Here is a 14,227-nt window from a genome sequence, read left to right on the forward strand (position 1 = left end):
ATTTAGTTTTGAGGCTTCTGTTGGTCAAGAGAGGAGTGGTGGAGAAGGGGGCCACCTAAGTGATGCATTTTACAGTTTTATTAGTCCTTACTGCCCAGGGCTCTCAGCTTTCACATCCCGTCGGCAGCGTCTGCATCATATGGTGGACAATTATCTAGGGGCGAAAACAGAGATGGAGAGCTTTCCAGTTGACGATCCACTGGGTTACTGGGTCGTGAAAATAGACCACTGGGCAGAACTTACCAGTATGCAATTGAGCTGCTGGGCTGCCCTGCATCCAGCATGCTTTCTGAACAGGCATTCAGTGCTGCTGGAGGTTTTGTTACTGATAATAGAACACGTCTGTCCACAGACTCTGTGGACCGTCTGACATTTATCAAAATTAATCAGTCCTGGATTACAAGAAGCTATGAAGCCCCTGATGCTGATGTCACTGATGTGTTTTTGTGATGTGGAATCTCTGCAAGACTTCTAGGCTGCCTAGTGTTGTACTGTAGGTGTTGATTAATCTAGAAGAATTTTTTTGGTGAAGGTTTCATGGGCACAATTACCACCCGAAGACCAACAGTTTGACAGGTATATATCATTGACATTTTTGACAGCACGGCCAATTCTTGCTTTCATCAAAAGTACCGCTATAAGGTTACAGTGTGAAGGCGCCACAGACACTCAAAGACTAATTTTTCCACACCTGTTTGACAGGTGGATATAATTTAACTTTTTGACAGCAAGGCCAATTCTTACTTTTATCAAGAGTACCTCTATAGGGTTACGGTATAAAGGCGCCAGACACTCAAAGACTAATTTTTCCGCACCTGTTTGAAAGGTGCATATAATTTCAATTTTAACAGCAAGGCCAATTCTTGCTTTCATCAGGAGTACCTCTATAGGGTTACTGTGTGAAGGTGCCACAGACACCCAAAGACCAATTTTTCAACACCAGTTCGACAGGTGCATATCATTTAAATTTTTGATAGCAAGGCAATTCTTGCTTTCATCAAGAGTACCTCTATAGAGTTACGATGTGAAGGCACCTTCGACACACAAAGACCAATTTTTCTGCACCTGTTTGAAAGGTGCATATCATGCATGGGGCGTGTCATGGGGTGGCACCCCCCGAGGGAGGTCGCGCCAATTCCGCATCATCTATGTGCACTGACGCAGTGCATCATACACACATGTGCCAGGTGGAGCGGTCTATACTACTGCCAGCACCCGGAGACCACGTCCGCGTTGTCGGTCAAAAAAGGAGCGTGCCTAATGGAGAGGAACTTCTGTAGGGGACAGCATCAGAGATGGGGTGAGTATTGACATAAGAGCAGTTTTTTTTTTATTTTGACTTTGTCTTTGACTTCCCCTTTTATAGCTATAGATAATTGCATAAACGTCTAGTGCATTACCACCAATACCATGTTTATTAGTAAAAACGTGAAAAACAAACATGAAAAGATACAAGCTTGTCATATCACAACTCCAGCATAGGTGATTTACAAAAACACTGAGGTTGGAAATCTGACACGTTTTAGGGGACACACTACCTTCTTCGGAGCTCTAAGGAAGGGGGCATGTCCCCCAAAGAGCATAAGATTTTCTGTTGTATTGATAACTATCTTGTCAGAAATCTATTTCTTCAAATGTATACCATTTGGTAGAAGTGCAATACCACAGCAAGATCCTCCTTACAGGGCCCTCAACTCTTTAAAGCCTAGCTCCTGCCAATGTTTTCTTTTAGTTCAAAATTCAGTTAAGTTTTTATTACTGTAGACAACCCCATTGGGGATATTTGCCTATACTTACTGTCACTGTAACACCAGGACAAGAGATGGTGAGTGAGGAAAATCACCAGGACAGCAATAAAACGCTGGCAGAAATTCTAAGCTATCCCTTAAAAAATAAATAACACCCAAGAACAAAAATGCAGTATTTTGCAGCTTATAGTCCTTAGATATGATGGCTGCATTCGGTTTTGTTTTTCAAGCGAAGAAGATTTTTAGCAAATACAGAAAGTACCAGTTGATTCTGCCAGAAATGCCCTTATCACTTTCTGTGAGCTTAACCAAAGGGTATTTTCCTTCCTAGCTATCTTATGTAAACTACCAATTGGCCTGCCTACCAGCCAGGTAATGGAGATGAAAAGATACAGATGTGTTTGGAGTCCATATCAGGGAAACATAAAAAACATTCAGCATAAGACATATGGTGCCACCGCACCAAGCACTAGTAATCTGCAATGTATTACATTTTTAGTTTTGGTTTAAGATAAACTTTAAGCCTGCCATACACAGATTTGCACCACGCAGCTTAACTTTTTAAATCAATTTTGTCAAAAGACCTGGGCGAAACATTCTTAACCAAATAGAGCCTAAATCCAACAGATGCAGACACTGGAGTTTTGACAGCCAGCATTCACAACAGCCAGTCTTGCAGATTCATTCTGTTTAGTGTGCATGGGGAATCAAATGTTTTCTCTTGTTCAGCCCATAGGTCTGAACAAGAGAAATTTTAGAGTGACAGTAGGAGAGATTTCACATCATTTGCTGTTTTGGCTGCCCAGTTAAGAAGGAAGGACTGTTCACTATTGGCAAGGCAAAAGGTGAAGGATCCGTAACTTCACCTTACTGACCAAAAGACTACAAGAAAAAAGGTAAGTATACATTTTTAAAAGAAAAAAGATTAGGGGCTTTTGGGAGGGGGTGAAAAGAAAGAGATTGGCTTTAAGGCTGCATTATTGCAACTTGAATGTGATCCATATTTTTACAATATCCTATTCCTACTGGTTTCTCTTTTTTTAAACTCTTTATTTATCTCAGACGTCAAAATAAACAGAGTTGCTTACATAAATTATGCGTACACACCATCTCCCTGGACACATAGAACAAGGTCACCATCAGTGCTGTATAATAATACCAAAGGAGAATCACCTGGAGACTCACTTGTTGTATTCAGTCAATAGTTCTCGCCAACGGGGAGATAAAAAGGTCCCCGAAAAACTTTCTAAAATGAGTTCAAACACTGGTCTCTGACATAACTGCCTAAGCAGGAGGGCAGTCTCCAATATTTCTTTTTAGTTGTCGAGAATTTAAAATCGGTCCATTAGAACCTTATCTTGTTTTTGAGGGCCAAGGTAGATTCCTCCATTTTCATTCGTCCATTTATTGACCTGATCCATTGATCTAATGTGGGAGTTAAGGTGACTTTTCAATTAGTTTGTATACAGGTCCAGGTCACATTGAGCATGTGAATTACTAAGGAGTGGCGGTATTTCCACAGAACTGTTAAAGAAGTAAATCTTCTGAACTGTAAAAAAAAAAAAAAAAAAAAATGCAGAAGACATGCTGTTGGATCAACCCTTTCAACACATCGAAACTCTCAAAATACCTTTCCAGTCACAGAGAATCCTTGCCAAAATGTATTCTATCTACAATTCATGATACATTAGTGTGATGATCAGTGGGAAGAATGCTCCTTACACCTGTGGTCATTGGGAAGAATTACCCCTTCACTGATAGCTAAAAAGACCAACGGTCAGTGGGAACTTATGTGAGGGGCAGAAATTGCTCATTGCTCATTGCTTAAGGAACCCTTAGCAACCTCTGGAGGTACCCTAGTTAAAAAAAACCCTGTCGCGAAGGGACAAACCAATTTTTTAAGTTCTTGGATCAGATTACGTACACCTCAAAAAGGGTCAGATCTATGGCCCAGACCACAATAGAGCAACATACCCTTGGAGTCCCCACCCCGCCCTCCTAATTTCTCTTTAACCAAAATAAAGCTGTAAGGTAATGAATTATAAACTAGGGAATTTTTTTTTTTTTTGTTATCTGTAATCTTGACACCCACATCTTCTACCTAAACATTACATTTTGCAGAATCTCAAGAGAGGGGTGGACAAATATATAGGTAAATATCCATATTATAGCCAATGTGACTACTCTGAACCCCAAAACCAAGCATGCTAGAAACAAAAAAAAAAAAAGCCCCAACTGGTCTTTCTGACAACACATTAATTTAGCAACAGCTATTGCCAAAATATCATGTACAGTTCAGGTTTAAACGGATGTAAAAAATCAATATAGGCAAAATGGATCCAAAAGTCATCACTAATGCCTCGTTTCCACTGAGCGGAACGGTTCGGATCGGGACAGATCGGCAGGCTGATAATGGTCCGGTCTATTCAGTTGAGCGTTTCCACTGGAAGTCGGACCTCTAGGGTCCATGCGGGGCGTACACCAAATGCCTAGCGTTGCGGCGTGGCGTCACACTAGTGCGACAACAGACGTGACGCTACAACAACAACAACAATGGAGGTCATCCAGCAGCTCGTCTTTGCTCTACTTGGCTTTTGGTTCTTAGTAATCAAAATACATGCCACACAGTGTGAGAGAAGGTTACGAGCGGCAAAGCGAAACACAGCAGAAAAGAGAAGAAAACTTTTGGCTTGGGTCTTGAGTCAGGAGGAGAAGTACACCTTTGTGCGGCAAAGACAAAGACGGCAGCGTTATAGGGTAAGCAACATTATGCCAATTGTCATTTATTTCTACCCGTATTAAAAAGTAAAATAATACAGAATATGACAAAATCTAATATAAGATGGGAAGGATATACAGTACATATGTACTTAACAACATTCATGTTGCACACGTATGTAAACATGCACATTTGAAGTATTAAATCAAATGCATAACAAATCATTAGTAGTATAATGAGTATTTATGTATAAGGTGTAATACTTCAAATGTGCATGTTTACATACGTGTGCAACATGTATGTTGTTGAATACATAATGTACTGTATATCCTTCCCATCTTATATTAGATCTTTGCAGATTCTGTATTTTTTTATTTATGTATAAGGTGTAATACTTGCAATGTGTACTCATTGCTCACTTTTATACATGATGCTATCTGACCTTGTAAAATATAGTATGTTGTATTAATATGTTTTTATTATTTGTGATATGGTAACATCTGCGTTTTCTTCTTTTAAAGATGCTTCTCCTTTTGTCAAAGCAGCGCCGCCGACCAGTCATTTGGGCTCTCCCCCGTGCCAATGAGTGGTGGGATGTGACCGTCCCAGGATTCACACACACACAGTGGGTGCACAATTTCCGAATGTCGGAGGAAACCTTTTCATACCTTTGTGCAAGGCTACGTCCAGCGATGGAGAAGCAAAGCACAAACTTCCGAGCCAGTTTGCCAGTGAGGAAAAGAGTAGCCATTGCACTGTGGAAGCTGGCTACCAACAGTGAATACAGAAGTATAGGTCATCTTTTTGGTGTCAGTAAATCATCAGTGTGCCGTTGTGTGCAGGACTTCTGTAAGGCTGTCTGCACATCGCTAGCTCCTGAAATTGTTCATTTTCCAGACAGGGAAAAGCTTAAAGACATGGCTGACTACTTTGAAAACAGGTGGGGTCTTCCACAGTGTGTTGGTGCTATTGATGGGTCACACATACCAATAATAGCACCACAAGAATACCACACTGACTACTTCAACAGAAAGGGCTGGCATTCCATCATCCTCCAGGGAGTGGTGGATGGAAAAGGACTATTCTGGAGTGTGAATGTTGGAAAACCTGGGAGTTTGCATGATGCTCGGGTTCTACGATTGTCCACATTTTGGGATTGGGTTGGGCAGGGAGGGCTGTACCCTCTTTCCACTAAGAACATTTGGGGGGTGAATGTTGGCTATTATGTGCTCGGGGACTCTGCCTACCCTTTACAAAATTGGCTCCTGAAACCATTTCCTGACAATGGCCGCCTGACACCAGAACAACAAACCTACAACAAGAAAACATCCAGGGCACGGGTCGTAGTTGAAAATGCTTTTGGAAGACTGAAAGGTAGGTGGCGGTGTCTTATGAAGAGGAATGACAGTGACATTCAACTTGTCAAATCCATGGTGCTTACTTGCTGTGCTCTTCACAATCTTTGTGAAAGTCATGGAGAAGACTTCCACCAGGATTGGAATACGTCTGCAGAAGAGCCAGTAAGGGTAATAGCACAGGATATTGAAGATGAGTGCAATGAAATACGTCAGGCTCTGATGCGTCACCTCAACACCTAATTTTTTACCATGATTGTTTTAAAGTTTTAATAAATTTTTACATTAATGAATCAGACACACCCAAAGTCTCTTATAAAATCTCTTTTATTCAGCAACAAAAATATTCTTTCTATATTTTCTTACAAGTAAGAATTCAAAAAAATAAAACATTTTTACAAAACAAAACTGAAAAATTACCAAAAAACAAAGGGTACAGGTCCTGTGCTGGCTGACAGGCACTATTGCCTTGGCGGTGGCCTGGGATCACGACTGGCTCCCAGCACTTGAACAAGCTGCCCTAGGACACCAAGGAAGGCCTGGTTGAAGGTAGACAACTGCTCCATCTGCTGCCGGGCAATCTCAGCCTCCTGGCGCATAGCTTCCTGGGCATCCTGACGCAGTGCCTGAAACCACCGCTCAGAAAGGGTCTCCATCCTTTCCTGTTGTCTTTCCTCTACTGCCCTCATATCATCAATAACTGTGCGCAGATCCAGCTGCAACCGTCTCCTTTCACCTGGAATATACAAAATACCAGAATATTGATTTAAGAAAATGCACAATTATAACTTTCACTCTGATCATAATGTCTTACCTGTGTGACGTGGTGCATTTGGCGTACTCTGTGGTAGGCTTGGTGTTGACACAATCGTACTGGTGCTGCTGAAAGATGTCGATGGACCATCGTCTGAAAAGTTAGAGGTATCATTGGAGAGTCCATCCACAGTATCTGAAAATGCACATATCAAGGGTTTTATACACAAACGAGAAGAAGACACAGTGTACTATCTTATGGCAGTTATCCTCATGGCAGTTATCATCAGGTAGTAAACAATGGGATGCAGAGTGGGTAAAAAAATGAGATGCCTATACTCTTCTGTACAGGTATTTAAATAAAAAATAATGGAACTATATCAGTTTAAAGGCTAAGGTACAATGAGAGCATCAGAAATCTCCATTATCTTTTCTACAGTTGTCTTTTTTCTCAAAAATAGGGGCTGGTTTATACAGACAGTACATTTCCCTATCCATTCTGAGATTAACTTTACTTGGTTAAAGTGCACTGTGGCTGCTTGAAATCATGCATGATAGCCTTTAATAGTATTTTTATGCATATTCAGCCCCCATTGATATTATCAAGCCCATACTAATTAAGCAAAACACCAGTCACGCATTTTTCATTAATTATACAAAACAGTGCAGCGCTACTCCCTACCATTTTCTTTCAGTCCACTGCACAAATACAATTACATTTTTGGTGCAGAGTTAATGGTTTTGTGCAGTTATTTTTTTTAAATGGTTAGCATAGGGAAAGCCAATGCCAAGCAGGAAAAAAAAAAAAAAACTTACCAACAGGATCTATCATGGATTCGAGAAGTGCAGATGCAGATGAAGATGCAGAGTCCAGACCTCCTTCCCTGCCTTGGTTTGCTGGCCTATGCCCGTAAATGGCGTCCATGGCATCGTACCACTTCCAAGTACTTCGACTGTTTCCACTACAGCTGTTGGCATCCTTAATTTTTTTATATTGGCCTTTAAGCTTCTTAAGCTTTGCCCTACACTGACCCGACGTCCGTTCAAATCCCTCGGCTGCCATCCGCTGGGAAATATCTTTATACACCTTTTCATTCCTCACTGATCCATCAAGCTCACTCTGAATAACACTGTCCGCAATTATAGTAAGGAAAGTGGATAGTTCCTGAGTTGACCAGACCCTGCTGTTATTTGCAGGCATCCTTCTCCTATATCTGGACTGAGCTGCGCTTCCGTTTGACGACAGCAGTGACGTTTTCCTGTCCACCAATCAGTGGAATGTATCGTGTGACACCAGTAGCTCCGCCCTAACCGTACCGTACCATTTCCTATGGCCCTACATCTGAAGGAGGACCACGAATGGTGCGGTTTGGTTCGGTTGTATGGGCCACTTTCATAATGGAAACACCAAAAATAGCGTACCGTACCGAACCGATCCGAACCGTTCCGCTCAGTGGAAACGAGGCATAAGCGAACCAGCACCTAACATTTCCCAATGGATCTAAAGCGAGAGGGATTATTTATATATTTACTCTTTTACGGGAAATGAAAAGGTGTATTTATAGGCACGGCTCGACATTTTAGCACTCTGGGGTTTTGGTAGAAATTGAAAGTAAAATGAGTTTGTGCTCAAAAAGATGCACCTCATTGAATTTCATCAGTTTGGCAGATTACTTGTAAGTGTCGAAGACTAATATGCAAATTCTCGAATATCTGCACTTGAAAGGTTTATGCTGCATGAGATATGCTGCACCAGAACATTTTTCACTTCTCATGTTTCATTGACCTGAGTGGCTGGAAGTGAAGCATAAATTATAGAGTATTCTTAAACTATTATCTGAATGCTACAATATCTGCACAGCTCAGAACCTTCCTTGCTGACAAGACAATTGTTCCTGAACAAAGTCTCAAGACACAAGGGGAAGAAAGAACACCGAGGACTTGCTGGAAATGTAATCTGTGCAAAGACAAAAACTGAATGTTCGCATTGAATATGCAGATTTGGTTTATGAATGTGCAAAATAAACTCTATATAAACGAATAAAATGTGGTTTTCTATTGCACTTGTGAATATTAGAAAAGAGAGTTTGAAACACCATCCATGCCGAACTCAGCGCGCTCTCATTAAAAATCACTCATGGGACTTCCTAACTAAAAAAGTGGCAGTAAATATAAGTCACGTTCCTCAATATAAAATGGTTGTTAAAACATTAATTAGTAAATACATAAAAGTCTTTGTAACATTACAAAAAACTATAGCTTTTTTATCTTTTCAATTACTATATACAGTATGTCAACTGTTTATATGTTTTTTTTTTTTTTCTGAGAGATGCCATGATAAAGTATACATCTTTGTATTTTATATATAGTTTATATTTTGTTTATATATGTTTGTCATAAATATGGTTTATACACGACTGTGATTGTCATAATCTTATGCTATATGGTATAGATACCCTGTACTGTGCTCCTGAGGAAGCAGCATTTGCTGCGAAACGCGTCAAGCCTGTAAGCTGTGGATTAACAATATGAAGATCCAGCACTATGGATAGGCTTAAAGAGGAGCTTCACCTTGTAAACAAAAATGTAAAAGTCAGCAGCTACAAATACTGTAGCCGCTGACTTTAAAAAAAAAACACACTTACCTGCCCCAAGATAAAGCGATGTCCACATTCAACAAGGCTCTTTTCCAGGCTTCGGGTGCAGGCACCAGCATCTAAACTGTGGGCAGCCTACTGTGACTGCTTGAGGCCTCACAGCTGGCTGCCCACTGCGCATACGTGAGCCATGCTGCACCCTGTGAATGGTTCCGCATACTTAAAATAAAACAAAAGATGAACCCACAGGGCAAACACCTAAAAAGAGAAAAAAAGAGATATGCTTGTATTACCAATACAAGCAAGTCAGGCTCCAGCTACTGCTTTCCTTTTTTACACTCATCTGCCACTTCATTAGGCACACCTTGCTAGTACCGGGTTAGACCCTTTTTCCTTCAGAATTGCCCTAATTCTTCGCAGCATAGATTCAACAAGATGTTGGAAACATTCCTTCGAGATTTTGGTCCATATTGACATGATGTAGTTGCTGCAGATTTCTCAGCTGCAAATCCATGATGGGAATCTCCCATTCCACCACATCCCAAAGGTGTTCCATTGGATTGAGATCTGGTAAGTGTGGTGGCCATTGGAGTACAGTGACCCCATTGTCGTGTTCAAGAAACCAGTTTGAGATAATTTAAGCTTTTTGACATGGTGCATTATCCTGCTGGAAGGAGCCATCAGAAGATGGGTACACTGTACTCATAAAGGGAAGGACATGGTCAGCAACAATGCTCAAGTAGGCCATGGCATTTAAACGATGCTCAATTGGTACTAAGGGGCCCAAAGTGTGCCAAGAATATATCCCCCACACCATTACACCGCCACCAGAACATTTGACACAAGGCAAGATGGATCCATGCTTTTATGTTGTTTACGCCAATTTCTGACCCTACCATCTGAATGTCGCAGCTGAAATTGTAGTCCATCTGCTACAAGAATCCATGTGTTGTGCTTTCAGAGATGGTATTCTGCATTCTATGGTTGTAATTGAGTGGTTATTTGAGTTACTGTTGCCTTTCTATTGAACCAGTCTGTCCATTCTCCTCTGACATCAACAAGGCATTTTCAACCACACAACTGCCACTCAATCAATATTTTCTCTATTTCAGACCATTCTCTAAACCCGAGAGATGGTTGTGCGTGAAAATCCCAGTAGATCAGCAGTTTTGAAATACTCAGACCAGCCCATCTGGCACTAACAACAATACCACGTTCAAAGTCACTTAAATCCCCTTTCTTCCCCGCTCGGTTTGAACTTCAGCAAGTCGTCTTCTCCTCGTCCAGATGCCTAAATGGATTGAGTTGCTGCCATGTGATTGGCTGATTAGCAATTTGTGTTACCAAGCAAATGAACAGGTGTACCCAGGGCCACTGATGGGAGGAGGGGCACCAGTCCCCCTGTAGGTGGCCCAGGCACACATGAGGGCCCCAACAGCACAGGGAATCAGTAGAATGCCCTGTGTGGCTCTCTGCAGCAGCTGAAAGCCAGTTTCTCCCCCCACTGCCAGCTTTCAGGGAGCTGCTTCCCTGACACAGATCACCCTTCCTGTTCTGCCTGCTTCTGATTCCCCCCCCTCTCCTCATGTGCCCCCCCTTTCACTGTACCCCCCCCCCCCCCCACAGCGCTGCAGGCTTCCCTGTCCTGTAAAAAAATGAAATAATTTGTAAAAAAAAATGTAAACATTGCAATTAATCATTTAAAAAAATGTAAACTAAAATTGTAAAAAATGTTACATTTTAAAAAAAGAATTATAATTTTTTTATATTAACGTAAAAAAAACATGTAAAAAACACATAAAAAGCGATTTTCTGTTACATTTGTGTCCGCTAATAATGATTTCAGTGTCTTTTTAGTGAAAATATTGTCTTGGGGGGGAGGGGGGCCCTGCCAGGTAGGCTGTACGGGGCCCCGTGATTTCCAACAGCAGCCCTGGGTGTATCTGATAAAGTGGCTGGTGAGTGTAAATTCTACTATACATTCGGTTAACCAATCAAAGGTATCACCCATACATTCACTTTCATCCTACACTAAAACTAAAAGCTTTTTTTTGACTGGTTGCTGTAGCAAAAAAAGGCCAATTTTCTTTCTAATCTTTATAAATTTGCCCCATTGTAACATTTTACTGTGTAGAGCATAAAGAGAAAATGTCCTCACTACTCCCAAGCTTCACATATAGCAGCTTTCCATTGATCTGTATATCTATACCCCACCACTGTGACTTCTGTATAACCTCTATACTACTCCTCTCTAATAAATAATTCAAGGTTTATAGATTAAAGCACATTACAGAGATATATGATTTTACAGCTGTATAATGGAGAGAAACCTCTACAGCTCAGAAGTGTTCCACAGGCTACATTTCCTTTAACTGACATCGTTCCTCGGGTCTTGTGTTCTGTAGCATTTATAAATGATGAAATATGACAGCCAGTATTATTTTACTAGGAAAATAATAGCAGCCTATTAAGATGAGAGGAATACTGTGATAACCCCCATCTACATGTAATGCCATGCGCACTGACCAATATGTTCCCTTATCATTGCAATACAACCAGAGCATATCTGATGGCCTTACACGCGAGAGTCTAAGCTAGAAACTACTGAATGGTTTTACATTACATTTTTTTAACAAGTAAGGGACCGGCCTGCTATTGTTATACAGCCTGCATGCATTAAGAGATGAGTATGTAGCAAATTAGAGGTTCTTGTTGGTCTTGGGTAGTGTTTGCCATCAAGGTTTAGGTGTTGGAATAGGAAGGTTGAGTGTTTTCACTCTGGAAACAGTGCCCAAAGTGGGCAAATGACTAGTCACCACCAGCCTGTGATCTCCCTACTGCTGATCTTTTCCCCATAACTGACCTATCATGCCTTATTCTGCACTGTATTTCTGCGTGGAGGAGACCATCTTGGTAGAGCCAGGGCTTTTTACTTCCTTGTGTCAGAGCCTCCAGCAAAGAGAACTGTGGGCTGTACCATAATGATATCATCAAATCTGTGGAGACTAACAGAGACAGCAGTGCCTTAGATCTCACACTGAAGATATACAGCTATTGGGCTGGAACCCTCACATACCAGAAAGCACACTGCAATTTTTTAGGAGGAATTCAAGACAAAAAGTACATTTTTCAGTCTTATTAAAGGATGACTGTCTCCTCCAATTACCGAACTCCTTGCATTTATTGATAAAAATGTGATGCTTTAACGAATAGAGGAGCCGACGAGTGAGCGACCCACAGTGATTGAAGTTTTGAGTGTACTGCAGTCAGAACGTCAAATCTTAGTGCCAGATGTTTAGTCCTGAGTAAAAGTAAGACATGCAACAAACCTCAGCAGCCAGATATGGAAGATTAGAGCCAGAGTAGAGTAAACTTTTTTATATTGTGCAAAGGGCCATAAATTATCTCTGGTCATACTTTAACTTTATATTTCTAGATGTTCCCTATACCAAAACAAATCTTCACTTTGAGTTCAGGTTTAATTTAAGGACAGCTCCACTTTAAATAATGTTGAAGACAACAGCCCCCTCCCAATCTGATGTATATCACCAGCTACAGACTTCAGATCAGTGAATTTATCTCTTTTACTGGAAACGGCCTAAACCATCACAGATGGCTTCAGTCCTCTTCACTGAGGTTCCCTTATAAAGCATACTGAGCATGCACAGCCTTTAGTACACAGGCTTTTATCGAGAAGTGGTTCACCTTTCAGTCTACTGAGGCATCTTCTCCATTTGGGCCTATGAGAACAGACAATGCATGTGGAATTTACTGCAACCCAATGGCTCAATGAAAAAATGGGAGCAACCCAAGCTGCTGTAGTCTACAATCATTGGAAGGTCAATAGTGTGCAATTTAAATAATGAGGAGGGCAAGGGTCAGTTGGCCCCCACTTTATATAGAGTGAAGCTGTCCTTTATGAACTCAATTTAGAAGTAAGGTTCAGTGTTAGGGTTGGGAAGGAGGTTGAATATCAAGAGACAGGTGATGGGTACTGTTGGAAGCCCCTAAGTGTAAAGTATTATTGCTCTATGTATATATATATACAGCTGCAAGAAAAGGTATGTGAACCCTTTGGAATGATATGGATTTCTGCACAAATTGGTCATAAAATGTGATCTGATCATCATCTAAGTCACAACAATAGACAATCACAGTCTGCTTAAACTAATAACACACAAAGAATGAAATGTTGCCATGTTTTTATTGAACACACAATGTAAACATTCACAGTGCAGGTGGAAAAAGTATGTGAACCCTAGTATTTAATAACTGGTTGAACCTCCTTTGGCAGCAATAACTTCAATCAAACGTTTCCTGTAGTTGCAGATCAGACGTGCACAACGGTCAGGAGTAATTCTTGACCATTCCTCTTTACAAAACTGTTTCAATTCAGCAATATTCTTGGGATGTCTGGTGTGAATCACTTTCTTGAGGTCATGCCACAGCATCTCAATCGGGTTGAGGTCAGGACTTTGACTGGGCCACTTCAGAAGGCGTATTTTCTTCTGTTTAAGCCATTCTGTTGTTGATTTACTTCTATGCTTTGGGTCATTGTCCTGTTGCAACACCCATCTTCTGTTGAGCTTCAGCTGGTAGACAGATGGCCTTAAGTTCTCCTGCAAAATGTCTTGGTAAGCTTGGGAATTCATTTTTCCTTCGATGATAGCAAGTCCAGGCCCTGATGCATGCAAAGCAGCCCCAAACCATGATGCCCCTACCACCATACTTCACAGTTGGGATGAGGTTTTGATGTTGGTGTGCTGTGCCTCTTTTTCGCCACACATAGTGTTGTGTGTTTCTTCCAAACAACTCAACTTTGGTTTCATCTGTCCACAGAATATTTTGTCAGTACTGCTGTGGAACATCCAGGTGCTCTTCTGCAAACTGTAAACGTACAGCAATGTTTTGTTTAGACAGCAGTGGCTTCCTCTGTGGTATCCTCCCATGAAATCCATTCATGTTTACTGTTTTACGTATTGTAGATTCGCTAACAGGGATGTTAGCATTTGCCAGTGACTTTTGTAAGTCTTTAGCTGACACTCTTGGATTCTT

General features: G+C 41.1%; 2 protein-coding genes across 4 annotated transcripts in view; both read right to left on the reverse strand.

Moving 5' to 3' along the window:
- Nucleotides 1-14,227, reverse strand: part of STK32C (serine/threonine kinase 32C) — a gene marked incomplete at its 3' end in the record, with an annotated part of 459,328 nt that overhangs the window by 142,833 nt on the left and 302,268 nt on the right. The window lies entirely within an intron of this gene.
- LOC309563298 (uncharacterized protein) lies at nt 6,284-7,638 on the reverse strand (the record flags this gene model as incomplete). Its single annotated transcript, XM_082267701.1, has 3 exons — nt 6,284-6,558; nt 6,637-6,771; nt 7,392-7,638. The coding sequence occupies 3 exons, from the start codon at nt 7,636-7,638 to the stop codon at nt 6,284-6,286; spliced, it is 657 nt and encodes a 218-aa protein (XP_082123827.1).

The sequence above is a fragment of the Pelophylax lessonae genome (assembly GCF_965119305.1).
Source record: "Pelophylax lessonae genome assembly, chromosome: 9".
In the NCBI taxonomy this organism is placed as follows: domain Eukaryota; kingdom Metazoa; phylum Chordata; class Amphibia; order Anura; family Ranidae; genus Pelophylax; species Pelophylax lessonae.